The 26,060-nt window shown below is 46.0% G+C and overlaps 1 protein-coding gene across 6 annotated transcripts in view; it reads right to left on the reverse strand.

Moving 5' to 3' along the window:
* CCBE1 (collagen and calcium binding EGF domains 1) overlaps window positions 1-26,060 on the reverse strand; it is a 238,019-nt gene that overhangs the window by 200,894 nt on the left and 11,065 nt on the right. For 3 of the 6 annotated variants that reach the window (XM_060173956.1, XM_060173955.1, XM_060173959.1), the window contains exon 3: window positions 3,347-3,442. The exons of 1 other annotated variant lie outside the window; for it this stretch is intronic. In XM_060173956.1, coding sequence (XP_060029939.1) covers window positions 3,347-3,442 — 96 coding nt within the window. Of the gene's footprint in view, window positions 1-3,346; window positions 3,443-17,162; window positions 17,208-26,060 lie in introns of all 6 variants that reach the window. 2 more of the 6 variants (XM_060173957.1, XM_060173958.1) reach the window with 2 other exon arrangements.

A 26,060-nucleotide genomic window follows, 5' to 3' on the forward strand; every position in this document is an offset into this window, starting at 1 on the left:
CTGGACTAGACTAGGATGGTTCCACAGCCAGAACTTCCCAGAAAGAGAGGGTGAGGCTGCTGGACTCGAGCTTCTGAGGCCTGTCACTCAGCCGGCAGAGAGTACAGCCCCCTCTCGAACCACAGAAAATAAGAGACACCCAAACCAGACAATGAAGAACATGGCGTCCATTTTCCATGAAACCTGATAGCAAACAGGGGCCATTTGTATGAACCTGTAAGCAATGTGGTTTGGAGATTTCTTCCACATGTTGTATGCAGTGCCCAGGATTTCCACAATAGGAGGTGGAAGATGGGGGGCAGGAGAAGGCAGCGCCCTTGAGGTGCCTGTCCTAAATGTAATTCCCACCTTGAAGGCTTTCAGGATGACTCACGGCAAAGGAGGTGGAACACAGGACTTGTTTGTACAAGGTCCCGAGTTCAATCCCTGCCAATGCCTCCTCCAGAGTGATGTTCTGGCTTTTTCTTTCCTGTTAAATCATTTGCTTTTTTACTTTTAAAGTTTCTTTTTTGCACCTAAGGCTTTGGCCTGGCTTCATATATACCTGATTCCACCTCTCCTGGTAGACTTTTTCCAGCTAGAGATGAAGAGACAGGGAGAGGAGGAGAGATGTCACACCACTACTTCATCGCCAGTGATGCTTCCTCTTTCTGTGTGGTGCTTCCAAGTGGTGGCTGGGGCTTAAAGCAAACTGTATGCTTCACCAAAGGCATGAAGGGGTACTGGAGAGCAAACTCACCAGGCTGATTCCTGGTACCATGCTGGGATAGCCTGAGGGTGCTTCTTCCTGAACTAGTGCTCTCTGGGTTGGAGAGAACTCAACTGGAGCTGATCTAGGCTGCTGCGTGGGAGAGGGATCAGGAACTCGTGCCGCACTAACTTCACAGGAGATACACTCTGGAACTCTCGGAGCCAGAAAGCAATTTCCAAGTGTCTTTAATCAGAAGAGCAGCTGTATTTATACTCTCCAAGTAGGGTGGAAACAGGATGTGACATAGAGAGGGTGGAGCGAAAAGGGAGTGGTGGAAAATCAGGGTGTGACAAGGAGAGGGGGCGGAGCAGGCGAGAATTCTACCACTGAACCACCAATGCCCTGGAGGGAGGGCGGTGCTTCATGTAAATGTAAAAGTGATTTATGTAAATAGACCACAGCTTTGAGTGGGATCAAACCAACCCCATACAGGCATACCGGTGCTTAAGCAGGATGGAGACAGAAGCCAGGGGGAGCTGGCATACTACCCAACAGTACCACAGAGGAATACCAAGAAAGATTGGGTTCTGTGGTTCTCTGAATGAATGCAAAGGCACCTCCAGGAGTGATGAAATCACACACGTACAAGCCCTGGTTTGTCAGACATAAATGCGTGTCAGGCACCCCTTCAAACAGTTTTATTTTTTAATAGCTTTTTTTTTTTTTTTAATGATGGTTCCTCAAGGAAGCAGACTTCCCCACTCTAATTTTACAATTAAGATTCTTCACAATCAGATCCCTTCCTAGTAGCCCAGAAAGAAGTCTACCTTAACAGGATGGGGCAGGGTTTTCATCAGGCCCAAGAGCTAGCTGAGATGTTCTCATGCTTAATGAGCAGAGAGAGCCAACACTGTGATGCACTATTTATAAATACAAGAGAAGAATGTTTAAGACGCCCACCGCCGCCACAAAGTGCTCACGGCTGTGGCTCATTTCACCCCAGACTGCTGGAAGGAGCAATTTCATCCCATTCCATCCCAGGAGAGTGAGTGACTTGTAGCCTGAGTTATTTCTCTGGGCCCTTGGTAATTGCTAGCTTGCGATGCATGGAAGGAGGTTAATTGACCTTCCAAAGAGCCACTACTAAAAATTGGGCTGTAAAAAAAAAAGAAAATTTCAGGACACCACTCTGAGGACACAGATTCTGAGTCATGACTCTTTGCTCTTGATGGTCGAGAGCCGTGTCTGGGGCCCATGATTCACATGTGCACATAACCGGGCAGATGCTTGGTACACTAACAACATTTTAAGAGCTCAGTGATTTTAGTGGTGGAGCTATAAACACAGGCTGATAGTTTCGTGTAAAGAACAAAGCTACTTATATACCAAATGCTAATTTCACAGGCTTCCCCCATGACAGGAATTACTGAGGGTTCAGGGTTACTTTATATAAGGTCATAATCTTTATCCAGCGTGTAGGGGCCCACAGCGTCCACCTCATGGGCCTTCCCTGGATCTGCTACTAGCTCAGCCCAAGTCCAAAGGGCAGAGTGTGAGCAGAGCTAGGAATGTGAGTCTCGGGTCTTAAAAAAGGTCTATTGGCTTCAGAGTTCCTTCTCCGCAGTCCACAGGAGGGACTGGGTTTGTGCCCCTGGCCACCTCATGGGAGCATCTGCACAGGGAGGCTTCACAAGTATTGAAATGGTGGAAGTCATCATGGAACAGTGAAATCATGTAAGTGTGAATGCCCAGCAAAAACTCTGGAGGCAAATAAAATGGGGGCCAGGCAGTGGCATATCCAGCTATGTTCACATATTACCAAGCACAAGGATGAGGGTTCCAGCCCCAGTGGTGAAGCAGGTCTGTGGGTGCCTTTCTTTCTCCTCCCCTGCCACCTCAATTTCTCTCTATCTAATAACAATTAGAAAAAAAATGGCCACCGGGAGCAGTAGATTCACAGTGCTGGCACTGAGCCTCAGCAGTAACCTGGTGGCAATAAAAAAAAAATAGTAAACAGAAACAATGTAGGAGTCTAGATGAGATAGACCCAGGACTTGTCAGCCTAGGGCCTGCTGACCAAAGATCCAGAATCAATCCCGAGCACCACTGATAACCAGAGTTGAGTGGTGGTGCTTGTCAAAAATCGAAGTGGAGAGTTACCTTGGAGAGCCAGCAGGTCAACCTGCTGCCTAGGCTCTCTCTCTCTCAACCAGCAACCTCCCTTCAGGCGTAAGGGTCAATACACCTGGCTGGGTATATGCAGACTCCTGTGAATTTCCATCACGAGAGTTTAGGAACCCAAGTAGAAGGGGCCAGGCAGTGGTGCAGCTGGTAGACTGCACACATTATGCACAGGACCCAGGTTCAAACCCCCATTACATATCTGTGGGTGGGACCATCACAAGGAGTGAAACAATGCTGAGTGTCTCTTTTTGTCTATCTCTCACTTCCTTCTCAAGTTCCCTGTCTCAATCAAAAAGGAAAAAATGACAGCGGGGATGGCCTCTGGATTCATAGTATAGGAACTGAGTCCCAGTGATAACCCTGTTGGCAGTAAAAGTAAGTAGTTAAAGAACCAGGGGCAGGTGGTGGCACACCTGGTTGAGCACACCTGGTTGAGTTACTATACCATTTACTGGGCCCCCAGATAACCACCTTGCAAAACTGGAAACCGCTCCGAGTTCCTGTACCTTTCTCTGTGCGAGTTCACTGCTGCCAGGGGTTGTGGAGTAACGGGAAGAGCTCTGACCTCTGTGGAGAAAGGTCCCAAGTCAGTACTAGCGCTACGTGACTGGAAAACTTCACCAGAAAGCAGGGCCTCCCACAGCAAATGGCAGCACATTCCATAAATGCTCTTAATACATGAGATTAGAGTAATTTACATAGTGCTTTTAAACAGGAAAACATTTTTGATTGTGAGAAGCCAGGAAAACACACTTAAGTCCAATAACACAGCCAATTTCTCACAAGGCCTTCAAACAACCAATTAACTCATCTTCCCAGTTGAAGACATCTTTTTCTCTCCGAAAGTGAGGAGGTGGGTGGGAAGAAACCTGCTTCCTGCAAGAAAGTAATTCAGTTGCATTTTTTTTTGTTTGCTATCTTTTATTCACTGTGTGCTGGAATGGCATGAATGACATAAAGAAAAAATTCATTAAGTGGTCTGGGAGGTGGCACAATGGATAAAACATTGAGCTCTCAAGCATGAGGTCCTGAGTTTGACCCCTAGCAGCATGTGTACCAGAGTGATGCTATGGTTCATTCTCATTCATTAATAAGTAGTTTTAAAGGAAGAAAAGACAGAAAGGATAAAGAAAAAAAAAAAAGGAAGGAAGGAGGAAGAAAAAAGAAAGGAAGACTTTAAAAAACATTCATCTTGCATGTGATTAGGAAGGTGAGCCAGGTCAAGTAGGTGTCTGGCCACAGTCTCAGGGGCTCTGAAGTACCTGGGTCTCAGGGAAGCCTGGCTGAGCACAGTGCCCACTTCTATGTGACTGTTACCAGGATATGGAGGCATCAGTCCATTCTAAGTGGACTGGAGCAGAAGCTGTTCTCACCGTCAGCAACAAGCTGCATGGTCAAACAAAAAGGAGTTTCTAGGGTTCCAGTCTGCGTATCTGTGAAATGGTAGGGCAATGCAGAGCCAAACCAGGCAGAGCTCTGCAGTTATACCCTCCCCCCTCTTCCCTCCCAGATCTAGCCCTTCATTTTTTACCCAGTTCCTTTTGCCCCTGGCACCTTCCTGTAGAACCAGCTCCTCATCTCTCCCGAGCTGCATCTGTAAGTCAGATTGCTGTTAATTAACGTCCAGCATCATTCTCCAGGGGCCCACCTCAGGACAATGCCTTCTGGGTATGAGCAGCTTAGAAGAGGTGCCTTTCCCCCAGTTGCAGCAGCCTTCTCAACACAAAACACAGGGAACTACCTGAGCAAGCAAATGATCACATGGTACAACCTGTGAGTTACAAGCATACTCAGAGGCCAAGGAAATAGCTCAGCTGGTAAAGCACAGGACTTGCATGTCTGAGGTTCAATCCCTGGTACAATGTGTAACTGGTAACTAGAACGATGCTCATGCTTCTATCTCATGTGAAATTAAACATGTGTGTATGTGTGTGTGTACATATATGTTTGACTATTTACAGAGACTAAATCTTCCCGTTTTCCAATGCAGTCTTAGAATTTCTTTCACATTTTGTTCTCACTGTTCTGAGTCCTGAACACTGGCTTTGTTGCTCTTTTCAGAATATTTCCTTTGTGGTACTCTGGCTATGTTTGTACAGAGGGTTAAGCCTTCTTGAGTCTGAGATGAATTACTTGGTATACAGAATCTACGGAAACCACATTGTACACAAAGTTCAGAGCACAAGTTCTCAGCTGAGACATTTTTATGTATCTTCTTTATAGCTTCCTTCACAGGGAAATTTACATACAGTGATGTTCCCCGGAAGGGAAAGACTGTCCCTATCTCCAGGCTCTTCAAGGAACAAAGGCAAACCTGACCCTATGTGTGTGTGTTTTTTTTCCCAAAAAAAAGTAATCCCAAAATTCCTCCTGAAATGTTTACCAAGTTAGACTCACAGAACTAATCAGCTGGAACGATTTTCTCCTCATTGAAATTGCTTTGTAATTCCACAGCCAAAAGATCAAGCAGATTTACAATTTTTTTTTTCCCCTCAGATATCCCAGTACCTGGCAGATGTCAAATGTAAAGGGAACTGTACAAACAAACATCTTGGTGAATTTTTTCCTCCTGTGACTGCTCGATCATCAAGGTCTGGGATCTTTTTCTGTATGTGTATTTTCTTCCCTTTAACCAGAGCTATTTCCCCTGGAGCTGGTCCAACCATATACTGCTGAATATACTCCCATTGTGGAATTCATCTGGGAAAATTGTGCAACTTAAAAAAAAAAGTAAAAGACAGCTCAGCCAATCTTAATGGGTTTTCTCTATGGATCTGAAGACTGGAGACCAAGAAAACAGTAAATATTTTTTTGGTTTCACTCAAAAGGAGTTTGGTGATTTGTGGGACTGAGTGTATTTGTTTACAGTGATCTGAAGAAGTCAGGACACTTTGTCCACATCCGGTTGGTTTGGGGGGCGAAAGATCTAGAAGGTCAAGTACACACAGTGCCTGACTCCGAGCAGGGGTTCAGTAATTGTTTGTTGAACTGAAGAGGAGGCTTCAAGTCTCGTGCTCACTTGCTGTCTGCCTTGGCACAAGAGATGAGCTCTGTGAACTTTCGTTTCCACAAGAAATGGGCTTGGAACATCATCTCTTGTCTGTCACCATAGTTACTTTCCATTAGGTCACAGCAAACAGTGACTCAACAAATTCTGAACACTACCCTTTTGGGGGGGTAATGCAAAGTTATATTCCTGGAAGACTCTGGTCAGATTTTGAATAACTGGTAGGCATAAAACTTTATCTGGGGCAAGGGCCTATTAAAAACACCTTATTTAACACAAATACTGTTGATTCATTAACACTGATGTTACAGCCAACAGCACTGTCACTTATACCTGAATGTCTAACACACCTATTTTTTTTGTCACCAGTGTTATCTCTGGGGATCAAAGCCAGAATATCTCTAGGGTCTCTGGAAGCTGTGTTATAGAGAAATAGAGGGAGGGTGTCAAGTGGTGGCATACCAGGTTAAGTGTACATAGTAGGAAGTGTAAGGACCTGTGGAAGGATACTGGTTTGAGCCTCTGGTTCTCTACCTGCGGGGGGGGGGGGTCACTTCATAAGCGGTGAAGCAGGTCTGTAGGTGTCTTCCTCTCTACTTCCCCCTTCTCTTTCAACTTCTCTCTGCCCTATCCAAAAAAATTGAAAAAAATGGCCACAGGAGCAGTGGATTTATAGTGTAGGCACAGCGCCCCAGTGATAACCCTGGAGGGAGAGAGAGAGAGAGAGAGAGAGAGAGAAGACAGAGAAACAGGCACCTGAAGCATTGTTCCACCATTCCGGCAGCTTCCCCACTGCAGACATGGACCAAGTGCTTGAATATGGTAAAACATATGTTCTACCTAAGACAACAGTAATCTCACATTTCCACTATAGATCCTATATTTCCCCCAGTCCTGGAACCTTAGGCTGGGGTGCACTTTCCTGCATGCTTCTCTCAATTCATACCAAATAATATTGCATCCACCGATCCCAACCTAATCAATGCAATGAGGGCCACACCTCAGCATGCTTCACTTCAGACTATGTCCGGAGACTTCAGGTGTGGAGTGACAACCCTTCAGCTTCATTACTCGGGTAAGACCTTTCCTTTCATAGTATTCTCTAATTCCATTCCAGGTGGTTCACTTCCTAACAAAGTCCCAAAACCTAGATATAGACCAGGTCTCATGAGATGGAGCATATGTTCACATGTATCCATAAACTAGGGCAAAATATATACCTGACAGCAAAAGTACACAATAGTCTGTAGTTGAGTACCCCCCAACACTTCATCTGCACTATTCCAGCCTTTAGGTCCGCAATTATTCAACAATTTGTTTGGCTTTGTATGTTAACTCTCTTCAGCCACCAGGTTCCAGATGCCAGCATGATGCTGACCAGACTTTCCTGACAGACGACCCCACCAATATGTCCTGGAGCTCCGCTTCCCCAGAGCCCCACCCTACTAGGTAAAGAGAGAGGAAGACTGGGAGTATGGATCGACCTGTCAACACCCATGTTCAGTGGGAAAGCAATTACAGAAGCCAGACCTTCCACCTTCTGTGCCCCACAATGACCTTGGGTCCATACTCCCAGAGGGATAAAGAATGTGAATGCCATCAAGGGAGGGAATGGGATACAGAGTTCTGGTGGTGGGAATTGTGTGGAGTTGTGCCCCTCTTATCCTACGGCTGGCTTTGTTAATGTTAATTTAATGTTAATTTGAGAGCACAAGAAAGCATAAGACACAGCTTCCACTATATTGTCAAATAGTCATCAAGACACAGAAGGCCAGGCATTAACTAGATCAGGAGACAGGCAGAATTTTGAGAAGTGAGAAAAAAAAAAGATTCACTTCCACTGACTCCAGTTTGGGGCGATCAGGTCACTAGCTGAGGCCTGGGAGGCAGGGATAGCTGAAAAAGACCAGGAGAAGAAACTCCGCTTAGAAGTGTTTTGTGGAATCTACAAGGCCTCTGGGGAGAGAAGCACAGGCAGCAGGCAACTGGAGCTTGGGCAAAAGAGCTGTCTGCGTGCATTTGGCAGAGTAAACAGGGCGGGTGGGCTCACTGTAGCTATGTTTGAACCCCATCAAGTGCAAAGTGCTAAATAAAAGCATCGTGTATATTTTGAAATCATGGCTTCCACATAAATCCTCTCCCTGCCTCCACTCCTCACCTTGGAAGGCAGATGTCCACAATCAGGAGACTCCTGCTCAGAAGCAATGTCCTCATGATCTGAAAAACTCCCACAATGCGAGAGAGTTCCAGAGGCAGCAAAGGGGAGGCCTAGTCAGACAAAAGCTGGGTCCATGGTCTTCAATATCCACCACTGGCTTCCTTTCAAAGGAGGCATTGCCTGGGGGTGGAATGCCAGCAGCTAGTTTCAGCCTAGGCTGTCAGCTGCCTCAGGGTGGCACAGGAGCAATCACATTCAAAGGTCAAACAGCTATGGACCATCAGAGCTGCCACCTCTCCTCAGCCTTCTACAGACCCAGAGGGGCCAGACAGTATGGGACCATTTAAGTACACTCATTACCATGTGTCATGTACCTAGTTCAAGCCCCTGCTCCCCACTTTCAGAGGGGATAATTCATGAGCCCATGAACCATGTCTACAGGTATCTCTCTGTCTCCCTCTCTCCTTTCAGTTTCTCTCTGTCCTATTAAAAAAAAAAAAGGAAAAAATGGCCACTTGGAGCAGTGGATTCATAGTGTAGGCACCAAGCCCTAGGGATAACCCTGGTGGCAATCAAAATAAATCAATAAAGACTCAGAAAGACTGTTCCACGCTCAGGCAGGATCCCCTCCCCCAAGAAGCACAGTCACTGGTCAACAGCAGAGATCTTGCTCGTAAGCCAGTGACTGTCTTATTAGTGCCATGTGATGTTTCCTCTAATCTCTATATCTTAATCCTGATTTTATTGGCGATAGTAAAGATGTGTTGGTCTCTGTTGAGTTTATTAGCATGAGGGGTCCCATGGTTAACTGCAAGACAAATAACGGCAGAAAGCAGACCAGACAGCTGGCAACTACAGAAGGACTGTCAATCAAGTGAGGGGCAATCGTTGCTTAGCTTGGCAGAGCATCTAACTCACACACGCTTGGCAAGGCCGGAACATACCACACCGTCCCACTGCCCGTGAACCTACCTCATTCTACAGATCCACCTGCCCATCTCCCCACCTGGTTATCTGGGAGTCACTTCACTATGTGAAAACACTCAGGGGTGGGACTGTCTTTTACAAAGCCAATGCTAACTTCTGGATGGCGGAGAGAAGTCTCAAGAGCAGGGGCTCTCCTGGCTCTGAGCCTGTGCACACCCATGTGCCAAAGCGCATCATTCACCAGCAGACACAGCGGCCCTGTCAGCTTTGTGGATGAGTCAGTTTTTCTTCTAGCATTTGCCCTTCTTCCGTAGCCAGTCAACAGCATCAGGTTGAGCCTGATGTAAAGTTTCAAGACCTCCTTTGAATCTGGAGAGGTGGCAGTCGTTGACTATGTGGGTCATAGTCTGTCTGGAGCCGCAGGGGGCAGTTCTGGTCGTCTCTGGCTCCCCAGCGATGGAACATAGTGGCGCACCGGCCATGTCCTGATGAGTCAGTTGAGGAACATGGCTTTGTTCGAGCAGAGAGGATTAGGAAGACATCACAGCACAAGAGGAGTATACCAGTCTAGTGCCATGCTTGAGGTCCTAAAGTTCCCAGGTTCAATCCTCAGCATCACCAAATGCCAGAACTATGCAGTGATTTGGTGCATGTGTGTGTGTGTAATAAATAAAACATTTTTAAGAAGAAAACTGATTTTCTTTTTCTTTATAGATGGGGGAGAGGAGAGACAGACAAGACAGACAGTACTACTACATCACTCATGAAGCTTCCCCCCTCTAGGTAGGGACCTGGGACTTGAACCCAAGTCCTTACAGAGAGCGATGTGTGCTCTACCCGATGCAACCCTATGAAACCCCAAGAAAATTTTAACAGGTAAACTGAGCAGAAGCACAGGTATCCCATAGCAGTCTGCTAGGAATGCATCCTCTTTTGTGACGGCCAGGAGCAAACACTATGAAGTTAGATGAGTGACCCACTGCTCGTGGCCCAGGGACCCTGTGGCAAAGGCCACCACACTCACCTGGACAGGTGGAGGCACTGTCACCCAGGGAACAACAGCACGTCTTCCTGCTCTGCGGGCAGAATCACATCATCTGCACTGTGTGTGATGGTACCCCCCACCATGTATCTCCAACAAGACTCGAAGGGACTTTCAAGGGTTCCAAAAGGAAAAATAGGGTGAGGTGTGCTGACATCAAGCTTGGGGGCGCTATGGAATTGTACCCCTGTAATGGCGATTCTATATAGGTCAACATTTTTTCAACTAAGGAAAAGGGGAGGGGCGGGAGGGGGAGAAGGAAGAGGAAGAAAGGAAAGAAGGAAAAAGCAAAGGGCTTGTTTGAGGCACATAGTTGGTGGGGAGGGTGGTGGTGAGCACTCCCTCTCTGGGAGCAGTCACACTGTTCTGGGCTTTTGGCTGTTTGGGATCAAGACAGACATACACAGAGGGGCTCTGCAGAGCAGTCAGTGGAGGCTGTGCAGTCAACCCTCTGACCAGCAGTCACCTCTATCCTCATTACCATCCTGAAAGCCAAGAGCCCCTGAGCTTCCTCTGCCATTTTCTGCACTGGTGTAATTGCACATGCTCATCACAAGCTCCCCAACTGCAAGTGCCCCACCCGCCCCTCATGAATATGCATGAATTTTCCTGGAAAACTCATGAATATGCATAGGCTGTTACCTCACCCTGAATCTACTGGCATGAACCCAGACTCTCCACTTCTATCTGAATAATACTCCACAGCCTTGCTTAACTCAAGTTGTTTTCAAGCCAACAAGCTGTTCTTTATGTCGCTGTCCCTTTTATGTCACTGTCCCTGAGATATTTGAAAACATCAAGTAACATTATTAGCAACTCTCATTGTGGTTTTCCAGTGTATTTCTCTGGGATCCAGGTGCAAAGTTTTGCCATGGGGCCATTTGCAAAGCAGAACATAAGGTCAGGCGGAACACAAGGTCAGGCGGAACACAAGGTCAGGCGGAACACAAGGTCAGGCGGAACACAAGGTCAGGCGGAACACAAGGTCAGGCAGAATACCAGGTGTGAATCACAAGGGGGTCAAGTGCCAGCAGAAAGCTTCCCCACTGTCTGACAGATGCAGAGAAGCACACAGCTGCTGCAGTCCAAAAAGAGGCGGCAAAGGCTGCTGCAGTGCTCCCATAGCTAGTGCCAACCAGGACCATGGACAGAAGCTGGAGAAGAAACATGGCTGCCTCCTCCTTCTCCACCATGGCTCTAGCCCTGTGGTCACTGACTAAACCCTATAGGAAGGAAACTCAGCTCATTCATTTCAGAGTCAGACCGTGAACACAGCAAGAGCCAGCACAAAAAATAATCAAAGTGATATAGGCTGGGGAAACAGCATAATGGTTATGCAAATAGACTTCCTTGTTTGAAGTACCAAAGATTCTAGGTCCAATTCCTTAGCATCACCATAAATCAGAGTTGAACAGTGTTCTAGGTTTTTTTTGTTTGTTTGTTTGTTTAAGTTCTTTGAGCTGGGTTCAAAGAATGGTTCTACCAAAGGCCATCATACCTAAGACTCTGAGGTCCCACCCTCAATTCCCAACACCATCATGAGTCAGAGCTGAGTAGTACTCTGGTCGTTCTCTGTGTATCTTTTTTGAAAAGATGATTGCCAAATGTTCACTACCCAGAAGGCAATAGCTACTTAACACTTAATAGTGAACAAAAGTTCAGTAGGTAGGATTTCTCTTATCTGAGTGGGAAGAGATGAAAAGACACCCAGAAGTTGTAAGAGGTCTAAGTTCAGCTTAGAAAGGAAGTAAAGGGGAGTTGGGCGGTAGTGCAGTGGGTTAAGCGCAGGTGGTGCAAAGTATAAGGAACTGAGGAAGGATCCCAGTTCGAGCCCCCAGCTCCCCACCTGCAGGGGAGTCGCTTCACAGCTGGTGAAGCAGGTCTGCAGGTGTCTATCTTTCTCTCCCCCTCTGTCTTCCCCTCCTCCATTTCTCTCTGTCCTATCCAACATCAACTACAACAATAAAACAACAAGGGCAACAAAAGTAAATAATATTAAAACAAAAAAAAAAAAAGAAAAAAAAAGGAAGTAAAGATAGGGCATCAGCTTTCAGATGGGGTCAGTCACCTTTGCCTAAATGCCCCACATGCTTCTTTGGTGCATGTGTTTTCATTTTCCCGGACTAAATATAGTTAAAATATTGAAGGGAGAAAAAAACCCTTATGAGGTTTTTATATTTAGATGTAGTTAAGGGGGAGAAAAAGTCTTTTAACAGTGGTATAACATCACTAACTTGATTCTTATAAATACAAAAAAGTCATAGGATGTATACTCAATCAAGTTAAATGCAGTTTTGTTTTGTTTCTTAAATACTGATGTATTCTTTGGGACTAAATAGTGGTGATCATGATTAGTGAAGCAAGTTAGAAAATGAAGGACAACTTTTGTGATGATCTCACTCACAAGTGGAACACAGAACTTGGAAAAAATATATATGTGTATAGTCAACCCATATTTATGACCTTGAGAGAACTATAATGATGACCACTGGAGCGGGTTGAGGGTGAGGGTGCACGGAACTTTAGTGGTGAAACTGTATGGAATTATACCCCTATTATCTTACAATACTGTAAATAACTATCACTAACAAGATATATGTATTTCAAAGAAACCATAAAGATCCAGTAGCTAGGGAACTAGCTCAGCTGATAGTATGAAAATTTCATACCTGAGGCTTCTGGTTCAATTCCCAGCATCAATGTACTCTGGCTTCTTTCTCTCTTGAATGCCTTAATTTTTTTTTAATCTTTCATGACTGAAGCAATAAAAATAAATCTTTAAAAAACTCAGGTACCAGACATGAGCATATGCTTTCACTTATAAAAATGAACACACTCTGCTTATGTTTCCCCCTTTTAAAAATTTTTTGTATTATCTTTATTGAATAGAGACAGTCAGAAATTGAGAGGAGGGGAGGTAGAGAGCGAGAGAGAGACAGAGACACCTGCAGCCCTGTTTTACCACACGCAAAGCTTTCCCCCTGCAGGTGGGGACCAGAGGCTCGAACTCGGGTCCTCGTGCACTGTAATATGTGTGTTCACCCAGGTGCGCCACCACCCAGCCCCGATGTTTCCCCTTCATGTAATGTATCACACCTATCTGTTCTAAGTCAATCTGCATTTCCCTATGTGGCTGCCCTCTGAATTCTGTCTTCCTTTCGCATATGTGCTTTACCTCTCAAAAGCTGTTATGCTAAAGACAAGACAGATTAAACAGACTTACAGCTGTATCTTTTCTTGGCACATCCTTCCTGATTTCCTGGAGATAAATTCTTCATTGTGCATTCTGCTTGTGGCAAGACCGCCCACGTGTAGAGCTAGTACTCTGGGCACATGGCAGGGAGAAGCATCAGTGACTATGCTAGAGTTTGCACACACGATCTGCCTCTTGTAAAGAATACTGGCTGTCACCTTTCCTGCTGCACTTACTACTTCTTTAGACTTAGTTTTTTTTCCCTATACAAGACAGTCAGCCTCACATTTCACATCACACACACATCCCCAGATAATGTTCACAGAAGGATCATACTTTTTAGATGCCATTCTGAACACAGATCAGAAAGACCAGAAACTCCAGGTGATAAGAGTGTAGAGAAAAAAGGAGCCCTGGTCCACGAATGGTAATGTTAACTGACCCAGTTAGAGAAAATGTTACAATTAAAATCAAAGTAAGAAAAATAAATCTAACAATGGATCGGCAAGCCCTCTTAGGTATCCCAAGGTACTCACTAGAATAAAATCGACACTCAAGACAGATTCCAAGCTATGCAGCAACTTAACCTGAAGCAGAGTTCTGCAGGGAGCCGCTGGATGCTTTGTTTTCACGATTAGACTTGGAGAAAGCCCTGTTTAATAAATACTGACGTTCTCAGGGAGGGGAAGTGTGGTGGGGGTCATAAAACAGCACTGGCAAAATTTGGCAGCTGCAGGAAGAAAGGGGTCTGGAGAGATGGGGTAGGGGGTTGGGGAGGGTGGTGAACAGAAGTACTTCCAGGACTGTGTGAAGTGAGGGATGAGGTGTCACAAGCCTGGACAAGGGCAAGAGGAAGAGGCGACTTCAGAGGCTGTCATTATGCATCAGTGCAGATAAAGGGAGGGATGAAGGAAAGGAATGAAAGGGCTTGATACTCACCCCCCAGATAGTTGAGTCTTAGAAAGACAGGAAGAACCCCCATGCCATCTGGCAGGATGCTCCTGGGGAGATAAGAAAGCTAATCGACTCATGAAAAAGGATAGCACAATCTTGTACCACGTTCAAAAGGAACAAGACTGTTAGCTGTGGCCCGTCAAGCTTTACTCACTGGAATATGAGCTACATGAACAGAAGCATCATCGGATTAGAACTCGGGGCCCAGGGCTCTGAAGTACAGTCAAGTACAGGCACAAAAGGAGCGCTAAACTAAGATACCATCAAGAGGTGATCAGAGTCGGAGTTTAGAGACACACAAGACTAGAAAACATCAAGTGAAGAAGGATTGTGGTTTGTGTGTTCAGGAGGTAGAAGCTTAGGTGAGTGAAGCTGGTTCAACTCCCCTCCTGTTCTTCACAGGTCCCCTCCCCTGAAGCTGGGCTGTTCCTGTCCCTTCCCTTAATCAGCAGTAAACAGTGAGCCTGTGTTTGTCCCAGGCTTCAGAGTTTCAACTGTAAAGGCTCCATCTGACCGGATCTCCGCTCTGGGAATACACAGTGAATGGAAGTCCCACCCAGACCATTGAGTAAGGGGGGCAGGGATGCGGGGGGTGGGAGGAGTGGAGGTGTTCCAGCCGGCAGCCAGAGCCAAGTCCCCCACTCAGGAAACAAACCATCATGGTTCCCCCTCAAGACCCAGCTGAGTCTCCCCAGCTGGGACCAGATGGGGCAGAAGCAAACTATCCCGGCTGAGCCCCATCCACTTGACAAACCCACCAAACTGCAAACAAGAAAATCTGTTTCAGTGGCTCAGGAGGCAACACAGTGGGTAGAGTGCTCAACTTGTATGCATGAGGTCACAGTCCCCGACATCTTACGCGTCAGACTGTGCTCTGGTACTCGAGTAAGGCATCGGAGGTGGTGCAGTGAATAAAATGTTAAGACTCTTGGGGCCAGGTGGTGACTCACCTGGTTGAGTGCACATGTTACAATGCACAAGGACCCAGGTTCAAGCCCCTAGTCCTCACTGGCAAGAGGAAAGCTTTGCAAATGGTGAAGCAGGGCTGCACATGTGTCTCTCTTCCTCTATCTCCACCTTCCCTCTTAATTTCTGACTGTCTCTGATACATAAAGATAAAAAATAATTTTAAAAATAAAATAAAATGTTAAGACTCAAGCATGAGATTCTGAATGCAATTCTTGGTATCATACATGTTAAGCTGACACTTGTGTGCTCTCTCTCTGTATATACTTTTTTCTCATAAATAAGTACATCTAGAAAATAAGAAAAATCTCTATTTCAAGGGCCCTATTTCATTACTATGTGCAGGGTGGAGCTTCAGGAGCTGTGAAACAGGGCTATTGTCTCCATATCCTCCACTTCCCTCCTCATTTCTGTCCTCTAAAGTAAAAAATAGGAAAATGGCAATAACCCTGTGGGCAATAATTAAAAAAAAAAAAACTAAAACAGAAATCTATTTCAGGCTTCTGGGTCTTGAGGTCTGTTGTGCTGTCATAGAAAACTGACACAGAAACAAAACGGTACTGATTACTGAATAAACCTGTCAACGTTAGAAACACCATTTACAAGTTAGGTGACATCAAGAAAGTTGCCTGAAGAAAGTTAACAGAGCTCCTCTGAAAAACGAGGAATCATAAGAGTTTGTAACTCAAGAAACTGGGGGTGGGGCAGCGAAAGGAGAGACTGTTTTAAAAAAAAAAATCAACTCAACCCAGTGGCTAGGAAACACTGCGTATCACACATCACTTACAGTTGTTACGCAAGATGAGGCCAACGATAATATTTCTGAACACAACCAAAATGAATATGCTATAAAGTGTGCATCTGGCTCTGTCACCGGACACAATTTCTTCTGCTGTTATGCAATGTTTGCATTTCTAAGAAGTCTTGTGTAATCAACAATTGTTAGAAGAATAATTGTTCCCATTGGGGTGGGGGGGGGAAGGCTTTGGGGTTTGTAAAACTGCAGATTTACAATAAGTCATTTTCTGTAGGAATTTAATAAATAGCGCGGAGCTGCAAACCCAGTGTCTAATCACATCCAGGTTTCACTCCAAAGGCGCTTTTCTATCTCCGTCCAGACTCTCATTTGCACTTCCATGCAGGCATTCTTATCTTTATAACCTATGGCTTCTCATAAAACACATAATGTAAGTAGGAGGGGCAATAAAAATAATATAAAAATAAATTTCAGCTTAGGTCACAAGAATGCAGAGGAGAATAATCTAAAAAAAAAAAAAAAAAGAATTGAACAAGAAGTCAGCTGGCTGCCCAACCAGCAGCCACCAACTTCAGTCCCTCTCTGTGGGCCTCGTCCCCACTGAGGACACAGGTATCAGCAGTGACAGCCTGCAGTGCAAATAAGGCTCAGCAACTAGTCTCTTGCAGGGACGTTTGCTAATGATAGTTACTTTTTTTCTATTCTATTCTAAACTCTGACACTATCTTCCCAGACAGTATGTTTTGTCTACCTAAATATTAGCTATCACAGGCTCAAGCAAAAAATGTCACGGGCCACTTGGAACATACTTAAAATAGACATCCTAGCTTATCCCCACATGAAGACCCCTAATTTCATCTGTTCTACACCAACCTTTGGGTTCCTGTTTATCAAACAATTTGCCTTGCTTTCTATCTTACCTGCTTTCAGCCACCAAGCTACAGATGTTATGAGTCCATCCTGACTTCCCTGGGCAGATGACCTCATTTCTCCAGAGCCCTACCCCACTAGGGAAAGATAGAAACAGGCTGGGGGGATGGATCCACCTGCCAACATCCATGTTCAGTGAGTAAGTGATTATAGAAGCCAGACCTCCTGCATCCCATAAAATTTTTTTGGTCTATACTCCCAGTGGGATAAATAGGGAAGCTTTCAGTGGAGGTGGTGGGATAGGGAACTCTGGTGGTGGAACTGTATGGAATTTTACACCTGTTATCTTACAATTATGTTAATCATTCAATCACTAATAAATTCTTTTTTTTTTTTTTTTTTTTGCTCATTACCTTTAAGAATTACTGGTATCTGGATGATCTCACCATAGGGAGAACCTAAGAAAGGACAGAAAGGGAAAACAGTCAAACTTGGACTGGGCTTGGTGTATTGCACCAAAGCAAAGGACTCTGGGGAAGGAGTGCAGAGAGGGGCTTTGAAGTCCGGGCTCATGATGGTGGAAGGGTTTCTAAGGTGGGAGTGAGTGCTTTACAGACATCCATCACAAGGAGGTGTGTCAACTGTACTGTAATCCATTAACCCTCCAAGAAAAAAATGCAGGGAGTTCAGGCAGTAGCATAGCAGGTTAAGTGCACATGGCACGAAGCACAAAGATCGGAGTAAGAAACCCAGTTTGAGCCCCAGGCTCCCTACCTGCAGGGAGGTCACTTCACAAGCGGTGGAGCAGATCTGCAGGTGTCTATCTTTCTCTGCAGCCCCGTCTTCCCCTCCTCTCTCCATTTCTCTCTGTCCTAACAACAACGACATCAATAATAATAACCACAGCAATGCTAAAAAAAAACAAGGGCGACGAAAGGGGGGAAAGCCTCCAGGAGAAGCGGATTTATGGTGCAGGCACTGAGCCCCAGCAATAACCCTGGAGGCAAAAAAAAAAAAAAAAAAAGAATGGCTGGTATTTCCAATGGAGGAATTCCTTTGAGCTACTAATGGGGGTGGGGGGCAAGAACTGACATCTATAGCAGTTACATCCACTGCACCAGCACAACAGAATAAGCTGTTCAGAGCAGCCTCACCTCAGTGCTCTGTGGAGAGCTCCCAAATCAGAAGACAAACTTCCAACTCACTCTCTCACCTCCCTCTTTAGAATCCCAGTGACTGAGCAAATGAGCACCGAGTTTGAAGGCAGCCCCCACAACATCCAGGAGGCAGATGAAGCTTTCTCATTCAGAAAGCTTTTTCTTTTCCTTTCATTTTATTTACTCATTTTATTTCACTAGAACAGAGAAACAGAAGAGAGGGAGATAGAGTGGGACAGAAAGAGAGACCGACCTAGAGCACTGCTTCACCACTCATGAAACTTCCCCACTGCAGGTGGGAACCAGGGGTTTGACCCTGGTCATTGAGCATGGTGTTCAACCAACCACCTGGGCCCGATCCTTTCTTTTAAAAGAATATACCATTCAGGGAGTTGGGGTGGTAGCACAGCTGATTAAGCGCAGGTGGCACAAAGTACAAGGACCGGCGTAAGGATCCCGGTTCAAGCTCCTGGTTCCCCACCTGCAGGGGAGTTGCTTCACAGGTGGTGAAGCAGGTCTGCAGGTGTCTATCTTTCTCTCCCCGTCTTCCCCTCTTTCCATTTCTCTGTCCTATCCAACAACAACAATAACTACAACAATAAAACAAAGGCAACAAAAGGGAATAAATACAATAAAATAAAATGTTTTGAAAAAAGAATATACAAAGAATATAAATTTCCTAAGCATTTTTCTATTTATTCTAGAAGAACTTAAAAGGGCAGAAAAGTGTAGCCACAAAGCACAAATCTGTAAGACCTTAACAGGAATAAGAGAAGCAAGGCAAAGACAAAAGCAGCACCAGCTTAGGGCAAAAAGAAACCTAAACTGAAAAGCCCAGTCCTTGGACTGGGTTTAGTGTATTGCATCAAAACATGGAACCTCAGTTGGTGGTGAGTGCTCTGCAGACACCCATATGGGCAGATAAATTATGTCTATGCATCAATAACTGCACTGTAAACCATTAAACACCCAATAAAATGATGTTTAATAAAAAGAAACTGAAAGCCAAAAGGGGTGCCATCCTGTCCCACGTCCCCCCCCCCATGTCCCTAGACAGGTCACCTTCTAAAGCAGCAATAACCTTCATGAACAGACACAGAGCCTGGATTATGTCACATGGGCCCCACAGACCTGCTTTAGCCAATGTGTACTTGGCAAGACAGTGGCCTTCTGAACATGAAGGTCTTGGCCAGGTCTGTCCCTATGGAACACACCTCAACTACAGGGGTGTCTTCTTACATCACATACGCTTCCCACAGTGACCCGGGGGCAGGCTTGCTCTTTGGTCTTACTATAAAGAAGAGTTGCGGCCCTCCTGGGCATTGGGGAGTGTTTTCCATATGGACATGCCGACCCCATTTCTTCCCACTGTCTCCTCAGAGTGCAGAGTTCACAGGCCACCCATCAGATGTCTTTATGGGATCCATTCTTAGCCACGGCCCTAGCTCCACTTCTTAAGTCTCCACTCTAGAGAGAGAGAGAGTGTGTGTGTGTGTGTGTGTGTGTGTGTGTGTGTTTTGAATTTATGCTATTTCCTCTCATTTTATATAAACGGTCTTACATATCTGGAATAGGCCCAAGTATAAATCTTCAGTTCACCAATAACAAACATGGTCCTGTTTCAGAGGCTGTACCGACTCCACAATAACCATGTACAGTCCCTCCTCTCCCAGCTTCTGCTCAGGGTCTCTGCTAGGCACAGGGGACACAGGGACAGAGAAGACAGGCTGCCTCCTGCTGTCACCTTATCTGAGGAAGGACAAAGCCAGAGACAGGCTGTTTGAAGTGCCATGGTGGCGTAAGACAGGAATCTCCTATTTGGGGAAACCCCAGGGGCTGGGGACAATCTTGAGGTTTGGTACTGGAGGGCACCTCATGGGGGGGTGACTAGCTGAATTGTGAGCACTGGAAGGTGCAGTTTTTAAAATTTATTCACACACACACACACACACACACACACACACACACACACACACCCCACTCTGGCATATGCATTGTCAGGGAACAAACTCCAGGCTTCATATATGAAAGTCTAACACTCAAACCACTGCACCACCTCCGTTGCTGCCAGATAATTTTTTAAAATTTTTTAATTGTCTCCAGGGTTATCACTGGGGCTTGGTGCCAGCACTGGGGGTCCAACAGTCCTGGTAACCATTTTCTTCCTTTTTAATTTATGTGATCAGACAGAAATTAAGAGGGGGAGGGTGAGATAGAAAGGGAGACAGAGACCTGCAGACCTGCTCCAGCGAACCTGGGTCCTTGTGCATATTGTGCATATTAGGGTGCGCTCAACCAGGTGAGCCACTGCCCAGCCCCCTGGTGATTTTATTCTGAAGTGGAGAAGAGCTTTGGTTTCAAGTGGAGAAGAGCCTCTGGGCAGAGAGGGCAAGCAAGATTGACAGCCTGGGACAGAAAGTGTGTCCCTAAAGAAATGAGAAGGACAAGGTCATGAGGGAGGACAGCCAGGGCTCAAGCCACTCCATGGAGTGTGGAGTGAATTTCAGGGACCATCAGAAATCCCCAAAGGGCTTCAACAAGGCTCAGCCATGCTCCACTTTACGGCTTGGGAGTTGTCTCTCCAGCTCCTGAACATGGAATGTAAGAGGCAAGGCAGAAGCAAAGGGAGCAATTGCAACAATCCAGGCCAAAGGTGGCAGTGGCCTGAGCCTTGAGGATAGCAGCTGAGGGTGAGCCCCAGTGTGCACACATCTGATGAAAGAGGGGACCCAGACAGCGTGTAGAAGGCAGTGACCTGACTCAGCTGGGAGAGCTCAGGACTTGCAGGTCTGAGGTTCCTATGCTCTGACTTCACTCCTGCATATCAAACTCACTCATGTAAATCTTAAGAAAATTAAACCTGGCCTAGGCCTTGGCAACTCTGGTTAAGCACACACTTTGCTATGTGCAAGAACCTGGGTTTGAACCGCTGCTCCTTACCTATGGGGGTGGGGTGGGTGGGGCTTCACAAGTGGTGAAGCAAGTAACACGGTATCATCTCTGTCTCTTCCCCCTCTCTATCTCCTCCTCTCTCAAATTCTCTGTCCTATCAAATAAAGAAAAAATAAATGGCCACCAGGAGCTGGGAGTGGTGGATTCATTGTACTGGCTACAGAGTCTCATAGATAATCCTAGTGGCAATAATAATAATAATAAAATCCAAACTGCTTCTAGGTTTCTGTTCTGGGCATTAGTGGCACAAGCAAGGACAGCAGGGGCTGTGTTGCGAGTGAGGCAGGGGACTCAAAACAGTCTCTCTCCAAGTGCTCTGCAGCAATCAGTAGGTGAGTGGGCAGGTGACCGGCTGAAGCTCAAAAGAAAAATCCCAAGGCCCTTTGTCTCAAGGCAACACTAGACTACATACCCAACCTGTATAAATCATGAGTGGATCCAGGACACCCTAGAATCTGACACCAGGAAGACAAGGAGCTCCCAGGGTGGCATGAACAGGCACCCCAAGGCCATAGCAGCTGAAAGGAGAACCCTGTTCCCAGCAGGATAAGCTTCTAGGTTCTGGGAGGGATTTACTTCTTCAAGGAGCCTGAAATGACTATGATTGGCTATACTGCAAGGGACTCAAGGGCCTGAGTGACACACACACTACAATGAGAAAGGCCCCAGGTTCAAGTCCCTGGTCCCCACCTGCAGGAGGGAAGCTTTACATTGGTAAAGCAGTGCTGTAAGGTCTCTCTTTCTCCCTCCCACTCCCCCTTCCCTTTCCATTTCTTTCTGTATCTATGCAAAATAAATATTTTTAAAAGAAATAAATAAATGCTATGCATTTATTATGCATTTATTATGCTATGCATTTATTATGCATGTACAAACTATTGTATTTACTATCAACAGGAAAACATTAATCTCCCAATAAAGAAATTAAAAAAAAAAAACGAAAAAAGAAAAAGACGTGCCAAGACCAACCAACAGCCAGAGTCATTCCCTCTGGTTAGGAAATTCTGTCTATGCTTGAAGAAACTTCTGAAGAAGAATAGATTTTTTTTTCAGAGAAAGGGTCATTAGTTGCAAAAAAAAAAAAAAAAAGGATATTTTTATCACTGAGGATGATTTGGTGGTTGGATTCAGGATTTTGCAACATTTTACATCATTAAGATAAGGATTAGCTGCAGGGAAAGCAAGGACACCACAAGAAGCACTCCCAGCACTCAGCAGGGTTTATGGGTCAATGGCATCTCCAAGGTCATAATCCAAACAACTCAAAACACGACTGTCCTCAAACACAGCTATTGGGACCCTCCATGCAGAGAGGGGGAGTGTGACCATTGAACCCTAGTCTTCCATAGGAGGAAGTCAAGAGATAATGCTAAAAACAGAAGGAAAAAATAAGTTGTAACACAAGGAAATTACTTAGAGCTATAGAAGTAAAAATCTAACGAATGAACTAGTGCAGAGAATCTGAAAAACAGTTTGCCATGGAGAGAACGAAGGAGTGAGAAGGAGGGAGGGAGGGATGGGTTCATGATACCAGAGGTGGAAATCCTGTCTCTAAACTCATCACAGGTAGGACAGAAGCCAAGCACAGAGCAGAGCAATGCAGAGCACAGCCTGCCACTGATCCTACTCTACAAAGGGTACAGGAAGAAATGCCACCAGAGTGTCGCCGATCAATGGCTTTGATCATTTAGCCAGGGAAAGAAATGCTACTGGTCTCAGTTTCATAGCTGGCTGCCTGGGCCTGGTTCCTCCGTGTCCCTGGGTTTCTCTAAACAGAGCCAAATAGGGTAGCAGAACCGGGCAGCTCAGCCTCGACTACAAAAATGGGACTGAAGTAGCCCTGTCTGCCGTTGAATTGTCGCTGGCAGCCTTAGCTAAACAAAGTCACAAGGAGGCAAGCAGAAATGTAAGTGTGTATCAAGGCTAAATATGAAGGCTTCATTATTAAACCAAATATGTCAGCACAGAGGATGGCAAATAAGAGCCGAGAGCAGCCTGAGAGGTGGCACAGAGCAGTGGGGTGGGGTGGGATAGGGGCACAGATTCTGCTTGAGTGAGATCCTGGGTTCAGCCTCCAGCACTGTAGATGCCAGAATGACGCTCAGCTCTTTCTCCCATGAAATAAAGAAAAAAATTATAGGCAGGGGAAATATCCCTGATGGTTATGAAAACAGGCTCTCACTTGAGACTCCCAGGTCCCAGGTTCAATCCCCTGCACCACCATAATCCAGAGCGAAGGAAATCTCCAGTAAAAATAAAATAAACATAATCATATCTAATTTGCACAAGGCTCCCAGAGATGCTGTACCTCACCAGGCTCAAAGCCCTGGATTTGAGAACCACAGCATAGGAGGAAGCTCCTTGAATGATGCAATAGCATTGTGGTATGTCCCCGTACAGGCTCCTCTAGAAAATAAATGAAAGGTAGCTCTGAAGCAGTATTATGTGTGAGAATGCACACACACACACACACACACACACACACACACACACAAGTTGTAACTACACGGGGGTGGTGTAGTGGATAAAGTGTTGACCCTGCAAGCCTGAGAACCTGAGTTGGATCCTGAATGCCACACATACCAGAGTGATGCCCTGGTGCTCCCCTCTCATTGCTAGACCTTTAAAAGAATCTAATTTCATGGAAGGACCTTCTCACCTTCTATTACCTTTTCTTCCTACTTTATCACCCCATCCCACCCAAGAAGTTCTTTTTCCAGAAAGTGCAGTTCTTCCCCAGAGGAAGAAATACTCATGCCCCCACCCTATTCCCATTCCGTGGGAAGAAAGCCCCCACACTGAAGGACAGCAGCAAAGGTAAGCCAGGAAGTGGGATGGTCTGCAGGTGTGGTTGTAGTGGGTAGGGGAATGGTGCTGTCTGCCAGCACGGACAGGAAGGGCCAGCCCACCTCCACAGCACATACCTGGGTGGTAGCAAAATGGACTGTTTTCCTCCTTAAGTAAATAACGGAGTTAAAAAAAAAAACAGCAGGCATTCAAAAAAGCAAGTCAGCAGCTCCTGGATGACTATCTTGTGTTTCATACTGATTAGTGATAAGTAGCCACAATGTTACAGTTATCTCCCCAGTCATGATGTCCTTCCTCCTCAAGCAAATCTCCCAGGCTCTAAACTAAGCTGCTTCTGTTTGCACTCTGAGAAGCAGGGGACTGATTAGTCACAGATGGACAGAGCTAGGAAGAGCCCTCCTACACACACACACACACACAAACACACACACACACCTCTGAGGTTCCAGTCCAAACTGCAGTCAAATGTCAGATTATCTTTTTTATTTAATATTTATTTTCCCTTTGTTACCCTTGTTTTTTTATTGTTGTAGTTATTGTTATTGATGTCACTGTTGGGATAGGACAGAGAAATGGAGAGGAGAGGAAGACAGAGGGGGAGAGAAAAACACCTACAGATCTGTTTCACTGCTTGTGAAGCGACTCCCCTGCAGGTGGGGAGCCTGGGGCTTGAACAGGGATCCATATGCTGGTCCTTGTGCTTTGCACCACTTGTGCTTAACCCGAGGGGAGCCTGGGGCTCGAACCGGGATCCATATGCTGGTCCTTGTGCTTTGCACCACCTGTGCTTAACCCGCTGTGCTACTGCCTGACTCCCATTAGATTATTTTCTTCTAATCCCAATAACATCAAGTTTTTGCACCCAGAGATTTGAATTCAACAGGAAGGGAAATAAAAGCAAAAATCAACAATAGGAACTACATTGGGCTAAAAAATGCCTACACTAAAAATTATTTTTTTGACTCCAGGGTTATTGCTGGGGCTCAATGCCTGCACTGTAAATCCTCTAATCCTGGAGGCCATTTTCCCCATTTTGTTGCCCTTATTGTTGTCATTGCTGTTGTTGGATAGTACAGAGAAATCGAGAGGGTAGGGGAGACAGAGGGGGTAGGGAAAGTCATCTGCAGACTTGCTTCACCTCCCGTGAAGCGACCCCCCTGCAGGTGGGGAGCTGGGGGCTTGAACCGGGATTCTTACGTTGTTCCTTACACTTCGCACCATGTAATCCGCTGCGCTAATGCCTCCCCTGAAAGAAACTTAAGAATTTTTTATCTGATAGAATCAAGAGGGAGAGGAGATGACAAATAGGGGGAGAGAAAAACCTACAGCACTGCTTTGCCGCACCTGCCGGACTAGCTTTGCAGGCGGGAGACAGAGACGACCAGGGACTCATGGCTGAGCTGAGAACGCAGTTCAATCTTTATTCAGGAGCAGGGATGCAGTCCAACAACCTAATCACAAAACAATTCTGTCCTGTGTCTCTCCTACCTCCTTCCTGAGGCAGAAGAGTCCGGAACCAAGGAAGTAAGTACGATGGGGGGTGGGGGTGGGGGAGGAAAAAGGTGAACCAGCGAGGACTAAACCAAATGTCGCTGAGGCGGGGGGGGGGGGGGGGGGGGGGGGGAGACCAAACCAATGTCCCGGAGGCAGGGGGTGCCCAGCCAACAGTGGACATGCAAACAAAACACACTGCAGGCAACACAAGCGAACCCAATGTGATGATAAAAACAGAAGGTCTCACAAGCAGAATCCAGAAGCAGACCAGCACACACCTATAGTTTTTCTCCTGCAGGTGGAGACCAGGCACTTGGACCGGGGTCCTTGTACATTATAACATATGTACCTCAACCAGACACACTACCGCCTGCCCCCCTGAAAGGATCTATCTTTAAAAAGACATCGAGAGCCGGGCGGTAGCACAGCTGGTTAAACGCACATGGCACAAGCAAGGACTGGATTAAGGATCCCGGTTCGAGCCCCCGGCTCCCCACCTGCAGGGGAGTTGCTTCACAAGCGGTGAAGCAGGTCTGCAGGTGTCTGTCTTTCTCTCCCCCTGTCTCCGCTCCTCTTGATTTCTCTCTGTCCTATCCAACAACAACAGCAATAATGATAAACAACAAGGGCAAAAGGGAAAAAAATAATTTAAAAGGAAAGAAAAGATATCCTACTGAATGAGTGAAAAATGACCACTGGGAGTGATGGGTTTGTCCTGCAGGTACTGAGCTCTGTGATAACCCTGATGGCAATAAGAACAAAAATAAAGTCGGGACTTAGAACTGCTGCCCTCTCTAACCTGTTGCTGGATTTGAACCCAATTCCTTGCACCTGGTAAAGTATGTACTCAACCAGGTATGCTGACCCAGGAAGCAAGAAGCTTGGAGGAGCACTTGGCTG

This window comes from Erinaceus europaeus, chromosome 15 (assembly GCF_950295315.1).
Source record: "Erinaceus europaeus chromosome 15, mEriEur2.1, whole genome shotgun sequence".
Taxonomy (NCBI): domain Eukaryota; kingdom Metazoa; phylum Chordata; class Mammalia; order Eulipotyphla; family Erinaceidae; genus Erinaceus; species Erinaceus europaeus.